Here is a 16861-nt window from a genome sequence, read left to right on the forward strand (position 1 = left end):
TCTGCCTCCCAGCCCTTGACCATCACCAGTTAAAGGAACAAACCACACGGATGCTCTGAGGCCCAAAACAAATGCGACTTCCTCCAAGATGCTTCCACGGTCACCATCCAGGCTGTGACCTCTCCCAACTTCCATGTGCATTCCCATCATCTGGGGAGGTTGTGTAAAGAGGCAGAGCGCAGGTGGAGGCAAAGCAGGGTGGGTCCTAAATGATGCTGAGCTGTTACATAAATAAACCCTGGAATCTCCGACATCCCATCTTTTAGTTACATGAGATGATAAACCACTGTGAGGTTTCTCATCACCCAAAGCATTCTTAAAATATTAGATCTGGGGTTTTTTTCCCTGCTTTTTAAAACTTCAACCATCTCCTGAGCCCCCCTCTATGTACCAGGCCCTGGTATTCCAACAGTGAACCCCACAACATATCTGCCCTCATGGAGCCTCCAGTTGAGTAGAAAATGTGACAAGGCACAGACAAAAGCTGGTCTACCCTTCAGCCACTGAACAGGAGTGATGAGTACTCTTAGCTCTGGTCTCATTTTCCTGTGAACAAGCTATGAAACTGTCAACAGCAAGCCTTTGAAGCACTGCCTTCTGAGAGACAGAATAGTGCAAAGACAAAATGACCGACGTTCAAAGCAGATGGACGGACCCAAGTTCAAATCCTAGCTCTACCACTTACAGCTATGTAATGTTGGGCCTTTGAGCCTCGGTGTTCAAACATCTAAGAGGAAGCTCATTTTAAGATACTTCCTAAGACTATTATGAGATTTGAATGAGGTCATGGACTCAGAGCACTTGTAGCTCAGTCAATGACAACCATATATACCTGTAACTATAAACATATACATATATAAAAGTTTGCTTAAAAATACATGCTAAGGAATAAAGACTAGAAGGATGTCAGGAGTGGTTGCCTCTGGACAGTGAAATTAGAGGCAATTAGTTTTCTTCCTCCTCTATTTTTTCCTAGATTTTCCAAAAATATATATACACATAACTCATGGCCAGGAGATATATTTTTTAATGTAATCTTTAATATATATTTTTAATGTAATCTTTGTGTTTCAAAAATGAAAACAACATGTGGACAGTAACTTCTTTGTTCTTTTATCCAGATAGGGGTCAGGTGGCCCCATTCTAGACATAGCACTGGCACTGACTCGCTATGCAGTCATAGAAAGTTCCTTCACCAATTCGAGTCTAAATTTCCCTGTCTAAAATTAATGACAACCAGACTCCTGGTCTCTCCATGGTGAGATTGCTCGCACTGGTTTAACTCATTCACCAAAACAACTGTAAAAGCTAGACAGCTTTGAAGACATCGGACAACGGTCAATGCAGACAGGACTAGAGGCCTTGAGAGAAAGGCAGCACAGGATGTACCCTCCACGTTCACCCCGGATTTTCCCCGAGGATGCTTCTCAACTGCTGCCCTGGGAAACAGAACCCAAGCAACAGTATGGTCTGTTGGGCTGAAGTCAGAGTCCAGGATGACAAAGTGACTCAGATCTAAGGAACCATTTTCCAGAGAGAAGAACCTCAGAGAAGGAAACATATCTTCATTCGAATTCCCATTAAATCTTAAGCTCACTGACTCATGCAGAGAGTAAGAAGCCAAAAAACCAAGGAGAGCACATCAGCTTAGAGGCTGAAGAACTGATCAACTGACCACTGACTAGTGGGGAGTCAGAGGCTAGAGTTCAAGCTGGATGAGGAAGAAGGAACTTAGTAAACACCCAGAGCTTTTAGCTGTGGACCCAGAGCTTTTAGCTGTGAGCTTGGAGTAGAGACCCCATCCTAGAAGCATAGACAAGACTAACACAAATCAGATTTAATCAAGATTTGACAGGATTGAGAAGACCTGCTGGTTCTCTAACTACCTGCTAGAATGAAATTTAACACCCTTCAGAGGAAGTTAACATAATTCACCCAAAGCCTCTCTCGCTTTGCATCCATAATATCCGCATCAAATCAAAAACTATAAGGCATCCTGAAAAACAGGACCCAAACCCTGAAATCCAAAGGAAAAAAGATAGGTCTTAGAAGTTAATCCAGAGAGGACTCAAATATTACAGTTACGAGACAGGGACTTTAAAATAACTATGGTTAACATGCTTAAGGGGACAGAGGAAAAGACGGTCAAAATAGAGGAAATGATGGACAACACAGATGAAAAACAGGAAATATCAACTGAGATTCAGGGAAAAAAAGAAAAATCAAACAGATATCTACCACAGAAGAAAATCTGAAATGAAGGTCACTTGGATAGGCTTATTACCAGGCTGGACAAAACAGAAAATGAGATTTGAGAACTAGAAATTCAGGAAGTCAATAGAAAACACCAAACTGAGGTATAAAGAGAGAAAAATGGACAAATCAAGGCAGAGATTAAGAAACATAGGAGGTACAGTCAAAGGTCTAGTAGTCCCATAACTACAGTCCCAGAAGTAGGTAAGACAGAATGGGGCAGGAAAACTATTTGAAGAACCAATTGTCAAGAATTTTACCAATTTGATGAAAAACAATCCAGTTGTTCAGTGAACAGCGAAGTTCAGTGAACCCCAAGAAGAAAGAATATAAGAAAACCATATCTATGTACCTTGCAGTCAAAGTGCTGAAAACTGAAGACAAAGAAAAGAATCTTTAAGGCAGCCAGAGACAAAAAGACATATTGCATCCAAAGGGGTAAAAATAAGTCTGAAGACTAACTTTTGAAATCCAGAAGACAATGGGATAACAACTTGAAGGTACTGAAAGCGGGGATGGGTGGGTGGTATTTTAACAATCTAGAATTCTATATCCAGGAAAAATGTCCTTCAAAAAATACAGGTGAGGGGCGCCTGGGTGGCTCAGTGGGTTGAGCCGCTGCCTTCGGCTCAGGTCATGATCTCGGGGTCCTGGGATCGAGTCTTATGTCGGGCTCTCTGCTCAGCGGGGAGCCTGCTTCTCTCTCTCTCTCTGCCTGCTTCTCTGTCTACTTGGGATCTCTCTGTCAAATAAATAAATAAATAAATCATTTAAAAAAAAAATACAGGTGAAATAAAGATGTTTTTCATGCTCTCCACCACCTGACACTGTACTACCCAAACTATTAAAGGAGTTTATTTGGCTTGAAGTAAAAAAATGGTCCCAGGTGGAAGCACTTACTGGCGTGAATCAAGAGCCCTGAAAAGGGTAAGTATGTGAATAAATAGAAAGAAATGTTGACTGTTTAAAACAATAATAATAACGTCTTCTGGGGCTTGAAACATTTAGAAGTAAAATACATTAAGGCAATAGTACAGAGGGTGGGACGGAGCTAAACAGGGTTCAAGTGTGAGCATATGCATGACTGGGCTGGAAAGGAGAGGAAGGGTAATGTGAGGTGGACCTGAGGGACCCCTGAGAAAGAATCTGTCACCGGAAAGTCAGCAGAGAAAAACATCAAAGAAATAAATCTTAAACTGGATCATCCCTCCCAAAAAAGCAAGAAAAGAAGTAACAAAGGAATAAAGACAGAAGGGACAAATTAAGATTAAATAGTAAGTTTGTGGATTTAAACCCAACAATGTAATTTAAGCGCATTACATTTAAATGATGTAAATATTACAATTTAAGTTACAGATTATCAGACTGGTTTAAAAACACACATTAAAAACTTTAATATTCAATTCAGAAAGGTTGGAAATTGGAAGATGAAAAAAGATAAACCGTTACCTACTTGATCTAACTGATTTCATCCATTATCTGCTGAATACACAGTCTTCACAAGTGTACATGGGCATTTGCCAAAGAGACCATCTGTCAGGACAAAAAGCAAGTCTAGACAATCTCAAAGATTGAAATCATAGAGAATGTGTTCTCTGACCAAGGTGGAATTATAATAGAAGCCAATAACTAGATAACTGGGAAATAACCAAATGTTTGGAAAACAAAGCAATAGATTTCTAAGTAAGCCAGAAGAAAAAGGAGAAATCACAATAGAAATTGGAACAGGAGTTTAACTGAATGATAATGAAAGTATGACATCAGAAAAATTATGGGATATACGTAAGCAGTTCTTAAAGGAAAATCAGTAACTTTAAATGCCTGTCTTGGAAAAGGTCAGATTCCATGATCTAAGCGTCTGTCTCAAAAGCTAGAAAAAGACAAAACTCAAACAAAGTAGAAGAAAAGAAGACATATACATAGAGGAGTAGAAATAAATGAAATTTTAAAAAGATGTCAGTTGAGAGAAGCAATAAGGTTAAGAGTTGCGTCTTTGAAAAGACTAATAAAATTGATAAACTCTGGCAGAACTGATAGAGGAAAACAGAAAAACATAGATTGTCAATATCAGAAACGAGAGGGAGCCACCATTCTAGGTGCTAAATACATGAGGAAAAGTGACAAAAGGAAAGTTTAAACAGTGTCATGTAAAGAAATTTGAAAATTTAGATGAAATTAATTCCTTAAAAATAACAATTTGCTAAAAGTAACAAATCAAGAAAAAAAAATAATCCTTAAAGAAAACTCCAAACCCAGAAGAATTTGATGCTGAATTCTTCCTAACGTTTAAAAAAGAAGTAGTGTCAATCTTACACAAACTCTTCAGAAGAAACAAAAAAGAAGAAACTCCTGCCTCTTTTTAGAACGCCTGTATGACACCAGAACCTGAGAAGGGAATCATAAGAGAGAAAAATCAGAAGTCAATAAAATTTTATAAATAACAGGTACCAAGATTCTTAACAAAACAAGTAATGTAACCTAGAAATAGATAAAAAAGATAATATATCTGACCAAGTGCCATTTATGCCAGGAACGGAAGATTGGCTTAACTTTCAAAATTTAATCCATATAATACACCATATTAATAGAAGAAAGGAGAGAAACTACAATCATCTCGACAGAGGCAGAAAAACATTTAATGAAGGTCAACATACGTTCAAGAAAAATCTCTCAGCAAACCAGGGATTTGATCAGGAATACCTGCAAACAAAATCCACAGTAAGCCTGACATTCAGTGCTGGAACACAAAATGCTTTTCCTCCTTAGGTCAGGAACAGGACAGTGTGTCTGCTATCACTAGTTCAACTCAACGTTGCACTAAGGTCTCTAAAGCACAGAAAAATAATAACATACAGACTATAAAAGAAGGTGGAAAGCTCTCACTATTCTCAGATGACATGATTATGTCCATTGAAAAAATTTTAAAAGCAAACTCATAATTAATAAGCAAATTTAGCAAAGCAGCTGGATATGGTCAAGATCTAAGAAATCAACTGCATTTTCATATGCTAGCAACAAAGAATGAGAAAAAAATTGTAAATACGACTACTTACAAGCACACTGAAAAACATCAATTACCTAGGAATAAATCCAATGAAAGATGCACAAAACCTCTACACTAAAATCTATGAAATACTGCTGAGAGAAATTAAAGGCCATTTAATACATGGAGGTGTGAGGCCACATACGTAGATGGGAAATTTGATGTTGATGTCCATTCTTCCCAAACTGATTGTAGAATCAATGTCATCTCAATCAAAATCCTGTGGATTTCTGTGACAATTGACAAACTGGTTCTAAAATTTGTATGGAAATGTTAATAATTTAAATTAACCAAAAAATCTTAAAGAATCTTATGACCCCAAAACAGAAAAACAGACTGAATGGTTCAGAATAAAGGTCAAGACAGATCCACATGTGTAGTCTCCTGATTTACAGCCAGTGGGTAAAGGATTCTTCCAAACAAAATGTGCTCTATCAGTCAAAAATTAAAAATAAAATTTTTTATTTTTTGTTGTTGATTCCTCCCTCACACCATACACAAAAATTCCAGATGGACTTCTGATACAAAAGTAAAAATCAAAACAATAAAACTTTTAGATAATAATATGAAAACTATCTTAATGACACAGAGGTAGGCAAAGATTTCTTAATGCAAAACAAAAGGCACTAACTACAAAAGAAAAACACTGATAAACAGGATGTTATTCGAATTAAGAATTCCGTTCACCAAAAAAATACCACTAAGAGAATGAAAGGCAGACTACAAACTCAGAGATGTTTGCAATACTTTTATCTGACAAATACCTCCTCCTGAGAATATAAAAACAACCCTTACAAATCATTAAGGAAAAGACAAACAGCACAACTTAAAAAGAAACCAACAGGCAAAGGATGTGAGCAGGCAGATCACAAAAGCAGTATCTACAAGAATGTTCACTAATCCTTCTCAAACTCTTCCAAAAAAACGGAAGAGGAGGGAACACTTTCCAACTCATTCTATGAAGCCAGCATTACCCTGATACCAAGTCCAGACAAAGACACTACAAGAAAAGAAAGCTCCCGATCAATAGCCCTCATGAATATTAATGCAGAAGTCCTCAACAAAATCTAGGAAACAGAATTCAACAGTGTGTTACAGGACTGTACACCATGACCAGGTGCGGTTTTTTATTCCCCAAATGCAAGGATGGTTCAACATAGGAAAATCAATCAGTGTGTACACTATACTAACAGAATAGCCACATGGTCATCTCAATGGGTACGAAAAAAGCGTTTGGCAAAATTTAACACCTTTTCATGATAAAACACCCAACAAAATAGAAATAGGAGAAAACTATCTCAACACACTAAAAGCCCATACAAACAACTCACAGCTAACATCATACTCAACGGTGAAAGACGGAAAGGTTTTCTTCTAACATCAGGAACAAGACAAGGATGATCACTTATGTCACTTTATTTAACATAGTCCTGGAAGGCTTAGTCAGAGCAGTTGGACAAGACGATCACATGCAACACACACACACACACACACACACCCCTTGGTGCAAAGCTACAGTAATCAAAATAGTGTGACATTGACATAAGGATAGACATACAGACCAACAGAATAGAATAGAATAGAATAGAGAGACCAGGAATAGACCCTCACATATATGGTTAAATGATTTTTAACAAGGGTGTTGAGACCATTCAACGAAGAAAGAACAGTCTTTTCAATAAATAGTGCTGGAAAACTGGACATCCACATGCAAAAACAAAAAAAAATTTTAATTTGGACCCTTACCTTATGCTGCATATAAAAACTAACTCAAAAGAGTCAAATACCTAAACATGAGAGATAAAACTATAAAACTCTCATAGAGGAAAAGCTTCCTGGTGTTGGGTTTGGCAATGGTTTCTTGGATATAACACCCAAAGCACAGGCAACAAAAGAAAAACAGATACACTGGGCTAAGAATTCTGCATGTCAACAGACACAACCAACAGAGTAAAAGGCAATCCATGGAATGGAAAAAAAATTTGCAAATCATATATCTGATAAGGGGTTTGTATGTAAAATATATAAAGAAATCCAACAATTCAATAACAAAAAAATAAATAATTCAATTAAAAAGTGGTAAAAAGACTTGAACAGACATTTCTCCAAGAAAGATATGTGAATGATTAATAAGGACATGAAAAGACGCTCAAACCACTAATCACTAGTGAAGTACAAATGAAAATCATGAGATGCCACTTTACATGCATTAGGATGGTTATTACTTTAAAACACACACACAACATAACAAATACTGGCAAGAATATGGAGCTACTGGAACCCTTGTGCTTTGCTGGTGAGAACGTAAAATGGTGCAGCTGGTATGGAAAATGGTATGGAAAATTCCTTGAAATATTGAAAATAGAATTATCACACATTCCAGCAATTCCACTCCTGGGTATACAGTCGAAAGAATTGAAGGCAGGAACTTGAGCAGATATTTGCATACCCATGTTCATAGCAGCATTATTCACAAGAGCCAAAAGGTGGAAAGAACCCTAATGCCTATCGAAGGATGAATGGATAAACCAAATGGGGTATACACATAAAATGGAATTTCATCCAGCCTTTAAAGGAAGGAAATTCCTGATACATGCTACAACATGGATAAACCCTGAAGATACTATGCAGTATGTGAAGTACGCCAGTTACACAAAAACAAATGTTATATGATTCTACTTATATAGTCAAATTCATAGAGGCCGAAAGTAGAACAGTAGTAGCCAGGGACTGAGAGATGGGACGGGGGAGGTGGGGATGGGGAGTTACTGTTAGAGTTTTAGTTTGGGAAAACGAAAAAAGTTTTGGAGATAGATGGTGGTGATGGATGAATGTACTTAATATGCCATCAAATTATACACTTAAAATGATTAAAATGGCCAATTTTATGTTATATATATTTTAGCACAAGACAAAGAATGCTCAGAGATGCTTAAGAAATAACTAAAAATTTGAGACAATTTATGTACCATCAATATTTAAATGGATGTGTAAACTGTGGCATATGCCCACAGTGGAATACTATACAGCAATAAAAAGGTATGGCTACATACAACAGTGTGGCTGCATCTCACAGATATTACATTGAGTGAAAGGAGCTATATACAAAAGAATACAGACTCTATAAGCCCATTTATATAATGCTTCAAAAACGGGCAAACTCAAACGATAGTGATAAAATTTGGGATGGTGTTTATTAACAGGGATGAGACACAAAGGAACCTCCCAGAGTTCTAGAAACATTCTGCCTCTTTTCTGGATGGTGCTTACATTAAGTAGATGCAAAATGAGAGAACAAAAGATATTCATCAGACCATTCACATAAGGTTTATAAACTTTATGTTCAATTCATCTCAATTTTAGAAAATGATGCAAAATCGTGATGATAGAATGACAATGCCAGAAGGAACCTGGAAGAAAGCTGTTTGGCATGTCCAGCAAGCACTGTTGGGGAGTGTGGAGCAGATGGTCCCTGGGCCATGCTCTGAGAAAGCTGCACTAAGGTGATGTACTTTACCAGCCAAGGGAGAAAGGCACTCTGTCCCTGCTGGAAATTACATTTACGAGGAGCTGCCCCGCTTTTTCAGTGTTTAGGGGGCGAAAACAAGCCCCCATCAGTCTTCTCTCTTAATATGAGGTCCCCAGAAGACCCAATCGGACATAACCCAAGGAAAGGTACAAACACAGCAGTTTATATCTTCCTATTAACTCCCAAATCTCTAGTCCAAGATCTGGGAGAAATCTTTACTTTCAAAGAGTGAGGACATTTCTGCCTCTGAAACAACGATCCCGTGACACACTGATTTAATCCTGCATCTACAGGGACACAGAGAATGGCCTTTCCCATTCGGAGTCCACATTTGCCCAACTGGAGTGTCACTGTAACAGGGTCTTTGGGGACTCCGACAATATGAACGTATAAACAGCAGGTGTTTGCTGTGGCTCGTTTCTGTGTTTATCTGACTGCACTGCACTCCCCAGCGCAGAATGTCCCGGCGTGGGGGGCTAGTGTATTCCATAAATGGCTTCAGAGTCTCTTGTCCCAGGTGACTTGCCCCAGCCTAGCATTCGAGAAACACCATCCCTCCCATGAGGACACTGGCCGTGTCTAGGACATGATGGAAGAAGGAATTTCAAGCACTTACTTTCATCATTAGAAACATTCCCCAGAGATGTGTGGCTGGAATAATGTTTGTTCTCACTTTCATTGAGACATCTTTCAATCCAGCTCTCTAAAAAAAAAACAAAAAACAAAAAACAAAACAGAAAGAAAGAGAGAAAGAGGAAAGAAAATCACAGAATTGCAGAATTGCTATTGGTGTTTGTGAAGAGGCAGGAACATCATAAACACATTCGACTCAACTGCCCATTGGTTTTCATCTGAGACCTGCCCCAGCTGAAACTGGGCTTTCCACAAAGCCCCACGGGTGCCACTGCGGAGGAGACAAAATGGTGACTGAAGCTCCCTTGAGTATTTCTTGGTCAGATGGAGTAGTCACATCCCAATAGGACCAACTGAGGATTATCTTTCTTTGCATCGAGAAGTCGTTTGTAAAACAAAGTTTGGTCTACTAAACCGCTGGTGGTAGGTTATGGATAAATTAGCAGCAGAACCCTTTATTCAAACGAAAAACAAAAAGGAAAACAGATATAACCTGAGGGTTTTGAATGAACTGGAGGAGGAGGGCAGGGAACTTGACAGCTCCCTTCCCTTTGCCTGGTGACCCTTCCCACCGCCCCCCACCCCTCCCCCCAAGGAGCGCTTCCAAGCATAGCCCCAAAACCACTGCGGGAGGAGATATTAAAAGCTATATAACAGGTATGTAGTACTTTCAAAATCCAAAAGACTGTTTTCTTCATCATATTCCAAAGTCTACAAAAGTACTTTCCACAATGTAGCACGATGTTTAGTCCATTGGGTAGACCAGCTACCGCTCCCTCCTTCATTCATTCAACGACATCCGCTAACTGCAGTCCGTTCTCCTACAATGCTTGTTTTGAAAATAAGCATGCGCTCCCGTGCAGGTAATACATTAGGAATTGATCTGAGCAGACAGCAAGCTTTGTGTTTGCTAACATTCATTTCTTCCCTAAGAAGCACCAGGCGAATGCAGAAAACCACACATAGCTGAACCAAACCCCCAGCCATAGGAATATGCAAAAATCCCACGTGCTCACGCCCGAGACATCTACCAGCTACCTGAGCTCACCATGCATGTTTTGAGCCACACCTGCCTGGATAAGCCACCTTCTACCACTTCACTGTAACCCACAATGACAGCCTTTTGGACATCCACTTCCAAATCAGACTTCAGGTCTTTTCCAAGGGGAAATGCCAGGCTTAATTGTATTTCTGCACCTCTTATACATTGAATTAACGTGGGCAAAACTCTGCTGTCATTTTTATGAGACTCCTATTTTTTTAAAAGCTTTCGAGTGTTATGCCCCTCATTTATTTTTCTAGTAAACTGATTTCTATCATGTTGTTTTGTAGAACGTAGTGATTTTGGGGAATGCCTATATGGTGTTAGAGCAGAGCTGACTACAGCTTTGTATTTCTGCAGGGGGCAGTCCCCCACCCACCGTGCTGCCTTTAGAATTTAGGAGCTGGCATTAACTGAGCACCTATTCTAATCTGCCAGGCACTTTGCATATGTCATCTCACAGAATTCTGACAACTCCCAGAAGGAAAGATTTTTTTTTCCAATTTATTTATTTTCAGAAAAACAGTATTCATTATTTTTTCACCACACCCAGTGCTCCATGCAAGCTGTGCCCTCTATAATACCCACCACCTGGTACCCCAACCTCCCACCCCCCCGACACTTCAAACCCCTCAGAAGGAAAGATTTTAATCTCCATTTTTCTTCCTAGAAAGCATGAGATTTAAGTCATGTGACTCCTTGTAATTCAAAGAGCCAAGGACAAGATCATGAGTTAACACTGTAGGTGACATATTCCGGAAAGGAGGCACACTGGCAACCGTGGGGTGGGGGAGAGGGCGGGGGTGGGGGACAGGGAAGAAGCAAACTCAAACAGCAGGGAGAAATGCTGGGGTTTTGTTTTCCATTTTATGTCCCAACAAACTGCTCTTTTAAAAGCTGCTCCCTAAATTGTAAATAAGTAGGGGGAAATATCCAAGGGGAGGAACCCAAGCCAGCTTGTTAAGAGGAAATGGAAAGCTGGTATTTCTGAGGAAACACTGAGTAGCAGAGAAATTCAAAACATTAAAATGCCACCCGTTTCCAGACACCAACTGTGCAACGCAGAAACAAGCGGCTTGTGAGGCTGTCAAAGGTGTGATGACAGAAGGTGGGTGTTTGTCACTGCATTGCTTCCAAAGACGCTTTGGGGTACAAATCTCCAGAATTCTTTTCAGGACGCTCTAGAATATCTCCACTCGGATCTTCTAATCTCCTCGAGTTCTGGCCCGTTTTCCTTGGCGGCAGGCGCGGCTGGTTTGGGATGGCAGCTCCTGAAATCCGTGGCCCTTCCTCCACCAGCACACCCCCGCGAGAGCAACTGCTGTTGTTTCTCGAGCCCGCCCTGGTCTTCCTAGCTAGTCACATCTGGCGACTCTCACATGCGTATGGACATGCACATGCACGTGCACACACATTTACACACACACACACACACACACCCTTTCCAGCAGACACAAGGAACTAAGAGAAATACTCTCCCTCTCACCCATTCATCTGTGTCAAGGTCAGGACTGTTGGGGCACCTGGGTGGCTCAGTGGCGGCTCAGGTCATGATCTCAGTGTCCTGGGATCAAGCCCTGCATTGGGCTCTCTGCTCAGCGGGAAGCCTGCTTCCTCCTCTCTCTCTGCCTGCCTCTCTGCCTGCTTGTGATCTCTGTCTGTCAAATAAATAAATAAAATCTTTAAAAAAAAAAAAAAAGATCAGGCCTATTAACATTGGAGTCCTCAAAAGGGCCAGTTCCTGCAGGTGAGAAGCCCCAGTGGTTGGGGGCACTCTCTGAAGAACTCATGCTAACATTCTGGAAGGGAGATGCCTCTGAACACCAAGGCCAAGAGAGCACAACACCAGCCCACAAGAGCTCAAGTCAAGGAAGAACTTTCCAGAGGGCTGTGCTCCCCCCACCCGATTGCCCAACACTGGAGAGAAATGAGAGCAGAGTGATGAGAAGAGAGAGGGACTGGAAGCCCCAGAAGGAAAGAAGAAAACTCACCAAGTAACCGTTCCCTCCACCCACAGCACCCACTCAGGTCTTTCCGACCCCACGGCCCATGCCGGGAGCCACCCTGCTACTCTTCCTCCCGGGGCAACACAGAGTAGGGTGGCCTGTCACGCACACGGCACAGATCAGAAGACAGCCACCGCGGCTCCATCTTTCTGGTCAAAGTACCCCCACGCACTTCTGCTCTTGCCTGGAGAAAGCTGTTCCCACTTCCGTGCCATCCAGTCCACCTGCATCTGGCTGTCTTCTAGCTCATCAATGGCCACTTGCACCTGTGGCATCCAGGATGCACTCTGGAGGGTCCAGACCATGGTCCCAGCAGTGTCAAATATGGCAGAAGCATCTGCTGTTCTGGACATCAAGAGTTCTCAGAGCATTCAGAGGTCTTACATCAGATGTCACTGGGACATCGAAACAGGCCACTGGCCTTGGATCTGCAGGTGCTCATTGACCTTCGTCCTCCTCCCTGGCAGGTCTCTCAACAGCGGCATCTGCAGCCGATGCCCCCTAAGTCAGGTTGGTCTACACGTTGGTCCACAGGTTGCAAGTCCTCTATTTAGGTCACCTGCAGGAAACTTCATCTACTTGAAAACTATTAACAATGAATTTTGGTCTTACAAAGATCAAGAATTACTCAACCAAAGCGACAGGAATATTGCATTTCTAATAAAGCCCTGTGCTAACTTATTTACTTAAAGATTATGTGATTTAATAATAATAATAAAGGTCTCTGTCCATTGGCTCTTTATGGGCCAAGCATTATGCAAATACCAGCGTACTTAATCCTCGTAATGAGCTTGAAGTAGGTTATCAAGAATGTTATCAAGAATGTTAAGGCTCAGTAAGATTAGGTGACTTGTCTGAAGTCACCCTGCTAGTAAGAGCAGGACTGTCTAAGACAGTCCTGAGCTAGAAGACAGCCAGATGCAGGTGGACTGGACGGCACAGAAGTGGGAACAGCTCTCTCCAGGCAAGAGCAGAAGTGCGTGGGGGTACTCTGACCAGAAAATGGAGCCGCGGTGGCTGTCTTCTGATCTGTGCCGTGTGCATAACGGGCCACCCTCCTCTGTGTTGCCCCGGGGAGACTGTCTTTAGACTTAGATCATGACCAACATGCTCTCTCCAAGGGTGGGCTGAGCTCTCCTCCTCCTGTGTCCCCCACGGTCCCCAGCACACGGTACCAACACAGCAACACTGAGCACAGTCTGCCTGGCATTCGGACTTTCACTGAAAGTCTACGTACCTACTACTGTTTTTTGTTAAATTCATTCATGTATTTCTTTGCCAGCCTTTGCTATACATAGCAGGCCCTTCTGTTTAGGTCCCAAATGTCGTCAGAGTGAAGTCCATGTTGTTCTATTTCTTTCGACTCTCACTAGCACCTGGTCTGAAGTTGCTCCGATAGCACCGTCCCGAGAACTGTCACATCACTGACACACGCGGTATCAAAGAATGCACGGCATATAAGCAGATCTGTATGTCTACAGAATTTCCTAATCTTTTCTTTTTTTAACCACAGAAGGCCCAAAATGGTACATCAAAGCTGATTTTTCAAATAAAGAAAGCAGCATTCAAACGAGTGTCTCTGTTGTGCCTTCTGGAGGAAGCAGCTTTAATAAAAGCCGTGAGTGACACAGACATGAGGAAGACTGGCTTCTGGCCTGCAGTTGTCACTGGAAAGCCGGGCAGATGCTACTCCCCATACTCATGAGTGCAGGAAGCCTGTCCTTTCTGTCCACCTTGTACCCAGTAGCTTGCACTGTACCCCACCCCATGGTTGTGACACAATAAATGTGTTGTTCAGTGCATTCTTTTTTTTTTTTTTAATAACGTTAGTTCCCACTGTGTGCCGCGTACTATGCAAGATATTTTCACAAATGTGGCTTACATTACAGGGATCTCAGAATAACAGTAAGCAGTATGTTTTAAGATCTCTACTAACAGACATGAAAACTGAGGCTTGAAGCAGAAGTTCCAAGAGAAGGCAGGCTGTGGTCAGTGCTGCCCTATCTGTGCCCTGACCTGGGCATGGGACAAAGAGAGTACAGCTCACACTTGGCTAACTCCCCGCTCCCCACTGCCTCATTCTTGATCTGTAAAAACAAATCATCTGATCTTTGAGTAAGGACCCCGTGTGCTCTAAGCGTCCTCAGGATGTACAGACAGCTGTGAGTTGGGCTTCTGGGCTGCAACGCATCACTTCCCCTGACTCATCTGGGGTCACGGGTAGGAAGGAAGATACCAGCCAAGCTTGTAGATTCTTACTTTCCAAGGAGTATAACCCGCACTCCTCCGAGGCAGATCTTCAGGCCTTCCCACTTTAGACTGGGTTTTCTAGAAGGTTGGGTTCCTGTGCAGCAGCAAAGAGCAACAAGGAAGGAACTGCATCAGGAAAATGGCACATCCAAGGCTCAGAGCAGCTTCGGGAACAGGTACTGATCTGGCGGGAAGGCCCAACAGAGATGATGGCCTAAAGCCAGCTAATCCTTGACGTTCACAGGGCACACTGACACAAGAACATGATCTGAGCTTCCCGGTGCACCTCATGAGACTGAAATTCATCCTACTTTAAACATAAGGAAACTGGGGTCTAGACTATGGCAGTGGCTGGTCCAAGGTCACACAGTCAGAGGGGATTAAAGCCAGAATTCAATCCCAGACCTTCCATCTCCAAAGCCTATGCTGCTTCTCCCTGCCACATCATACCGGGCACAGACAGTGATCTTGGGCTAGCCATCCATCCACTCATGCATTTTGCAAGTCATTACCAAGTGTAAAGTTGCAACAGAAGAGACGACACATACATTTCAACCGGGGGCCAATATATTACAGCAAGATATCTTTGGAGGACCCGGGGTCTCGGGACCTGAGAATACCTTGTTTACTTATTCTTATTTTATTATTTATTTTCCCCACCTTAAACAGGTGTCCATCTTTGCCCTGCATCATCCGCAGGCACCTGGCATGGTGAGGCCAGACTCTCGGCTGCTGGTGGTGGGTTGTGAAGAAGTAAAGTGGGACAAAAGAACAGGGTGAGGGAGAAGGGGTCCTCCCCGGGGAAGGCTTCTGAGAAGTAGCAGCATCTGAGCAGAGACTGAGCACAGGGAGGGCGTAAGTCTTCCAAAGGGCCACAGGGACGGGCCCAGAGAGGCCGAGGCCCTGAGGTTAGATCCTGGGTGGCTGGTGATCATGGATGGAAGGACGGCAAGAAGGCCCTGTGGCTCATGGGAGTGACCAAGGGCGAGACAGTGCAAGATGAAAGAGAAGACAGAGACAGGCCAGGGAGAATGCGGGGTTCGGGGTTAGAACAACTGGGTTTCAAATCCCAGCCCTGCCACTGACTAGCTGTGTAACACCAGGATGATTCCTGAAGCTTCCAGGAGCCCTACCTTCCAGGTTCTCCACAGATTAACTGAAATAATACAGGTGAAGCGCTAAGCAGGCGTGGCTTTGCGGGCCATGGAAAGATGAGGAGAGCATGGTCTCTGTCCACCAGGAGCTCGCAGCCGAGTTACAAGGACAGACAGTAAAGGCCATGTCCGGCATTTACTGACCTTTCTCCCCCCACACCAGTCACCCTGTGCCACATGCCTCCCTTTATCTCCTCATGACACTCTGAAACAGAGACCTGAATGATTCTGACTCAGGAGGCGGCACTGGAGACTCAGAGACGCAGGGTAAAGGCAGGTAGCTCGCTGGTGGCCACGCCAGGGTCAGGTCTGGCTCCCTTTGAGGCTGGTGTGCTCTCACTGGGACACACAGCTTCAAGAAGCTGGCAGGTAACCGGGAGTAGTCTGTTACTATAATACCATGCCCGGGAAGCACAGAGAAGCTTCCGTGTCGGCCTTCGTACAGGAGGTGGCATTTCACCCGGTCCTTAAAGGATTCGGCCCCGGCCAGACAGAAGAGGCCAGGAGGGCCATGTCACAGACAAAAGCACAAAGTGGGTTCTGGGAAAGGCGACAAGCCCGCTGATCTGGGATCAGAGGAGTGGGGGGCGGGGGGGGGGCGGGCAGGTGGGAGAGTCTGGGAGGAGCAGATTGCCAAGGCCTCACCCGCCAGACCCAGAAGCCTACCGGCAGCGGGGAGCCAGCCATCATTCTTGAGCAGTGGGCGAGTGACACGACGAGCTTTGTTTCTGAGGAACTGGATGAGAACAGGGAGTTCTTGACTTATGCAACACCTGAAGAAAATGCTGCCTGACTTACAAACTGTCACCGGGTTTTAATAGAAGGCGTTATTCATACTCTTTATATCAACAGTCTTTCAGGGCCCTGTGCTGGGGCCTATTTTAGGAACTCACAGCTCTAGAAATGTTACATCAAAAAGTTGACACGTCACACTCCCAGCTGCCAAGGGAG

General features: G+C 42.9%; 1 protein-coding gene across 4 annotated transcripts in view; it reads right to left on the reverse strand.

Annotated features, from left to right (window-relative positions):
* The window catches only part of RFX4 (regulatory factor X4), a 158382-nt gene that overhangs the window by 121615 nt on the left and 19906 nt on the right, over positions 1 to 16861 (reverse strand). For 3 of the 4 annotated variants that reach the window (XM_044228054.1, XM_044228052.1, XM_044228051.1), the window contains exon 2: positions 9442 to 9528. The exons of the other annotated variant lie outside the window; for it this stretch is intronic. In XM_044228054.1, coding sequence (XP_044083989.1) covers positions 9442 to 9528 — 87 coding nt within the window. The remainder of the gene's footprint in view (positions 1 to 9441; positions 9529 to 16861) is intronic. 4 annotated transcript variants of the gene reach the window in all.

This window comes from Neovison vison, chromosome 12 (assembly GCF_020171115.1).
Source record: "Neovison vison isolate M4711 chromosome 12, ASM_NN_V1, whole genome shotgun sequence".
Taxonomy (NCBI): Eukaryota; Metazoa; Chordata; class Mammalia; order Carnivora; family Mustelidae; genus Neogale; species Neogale vison.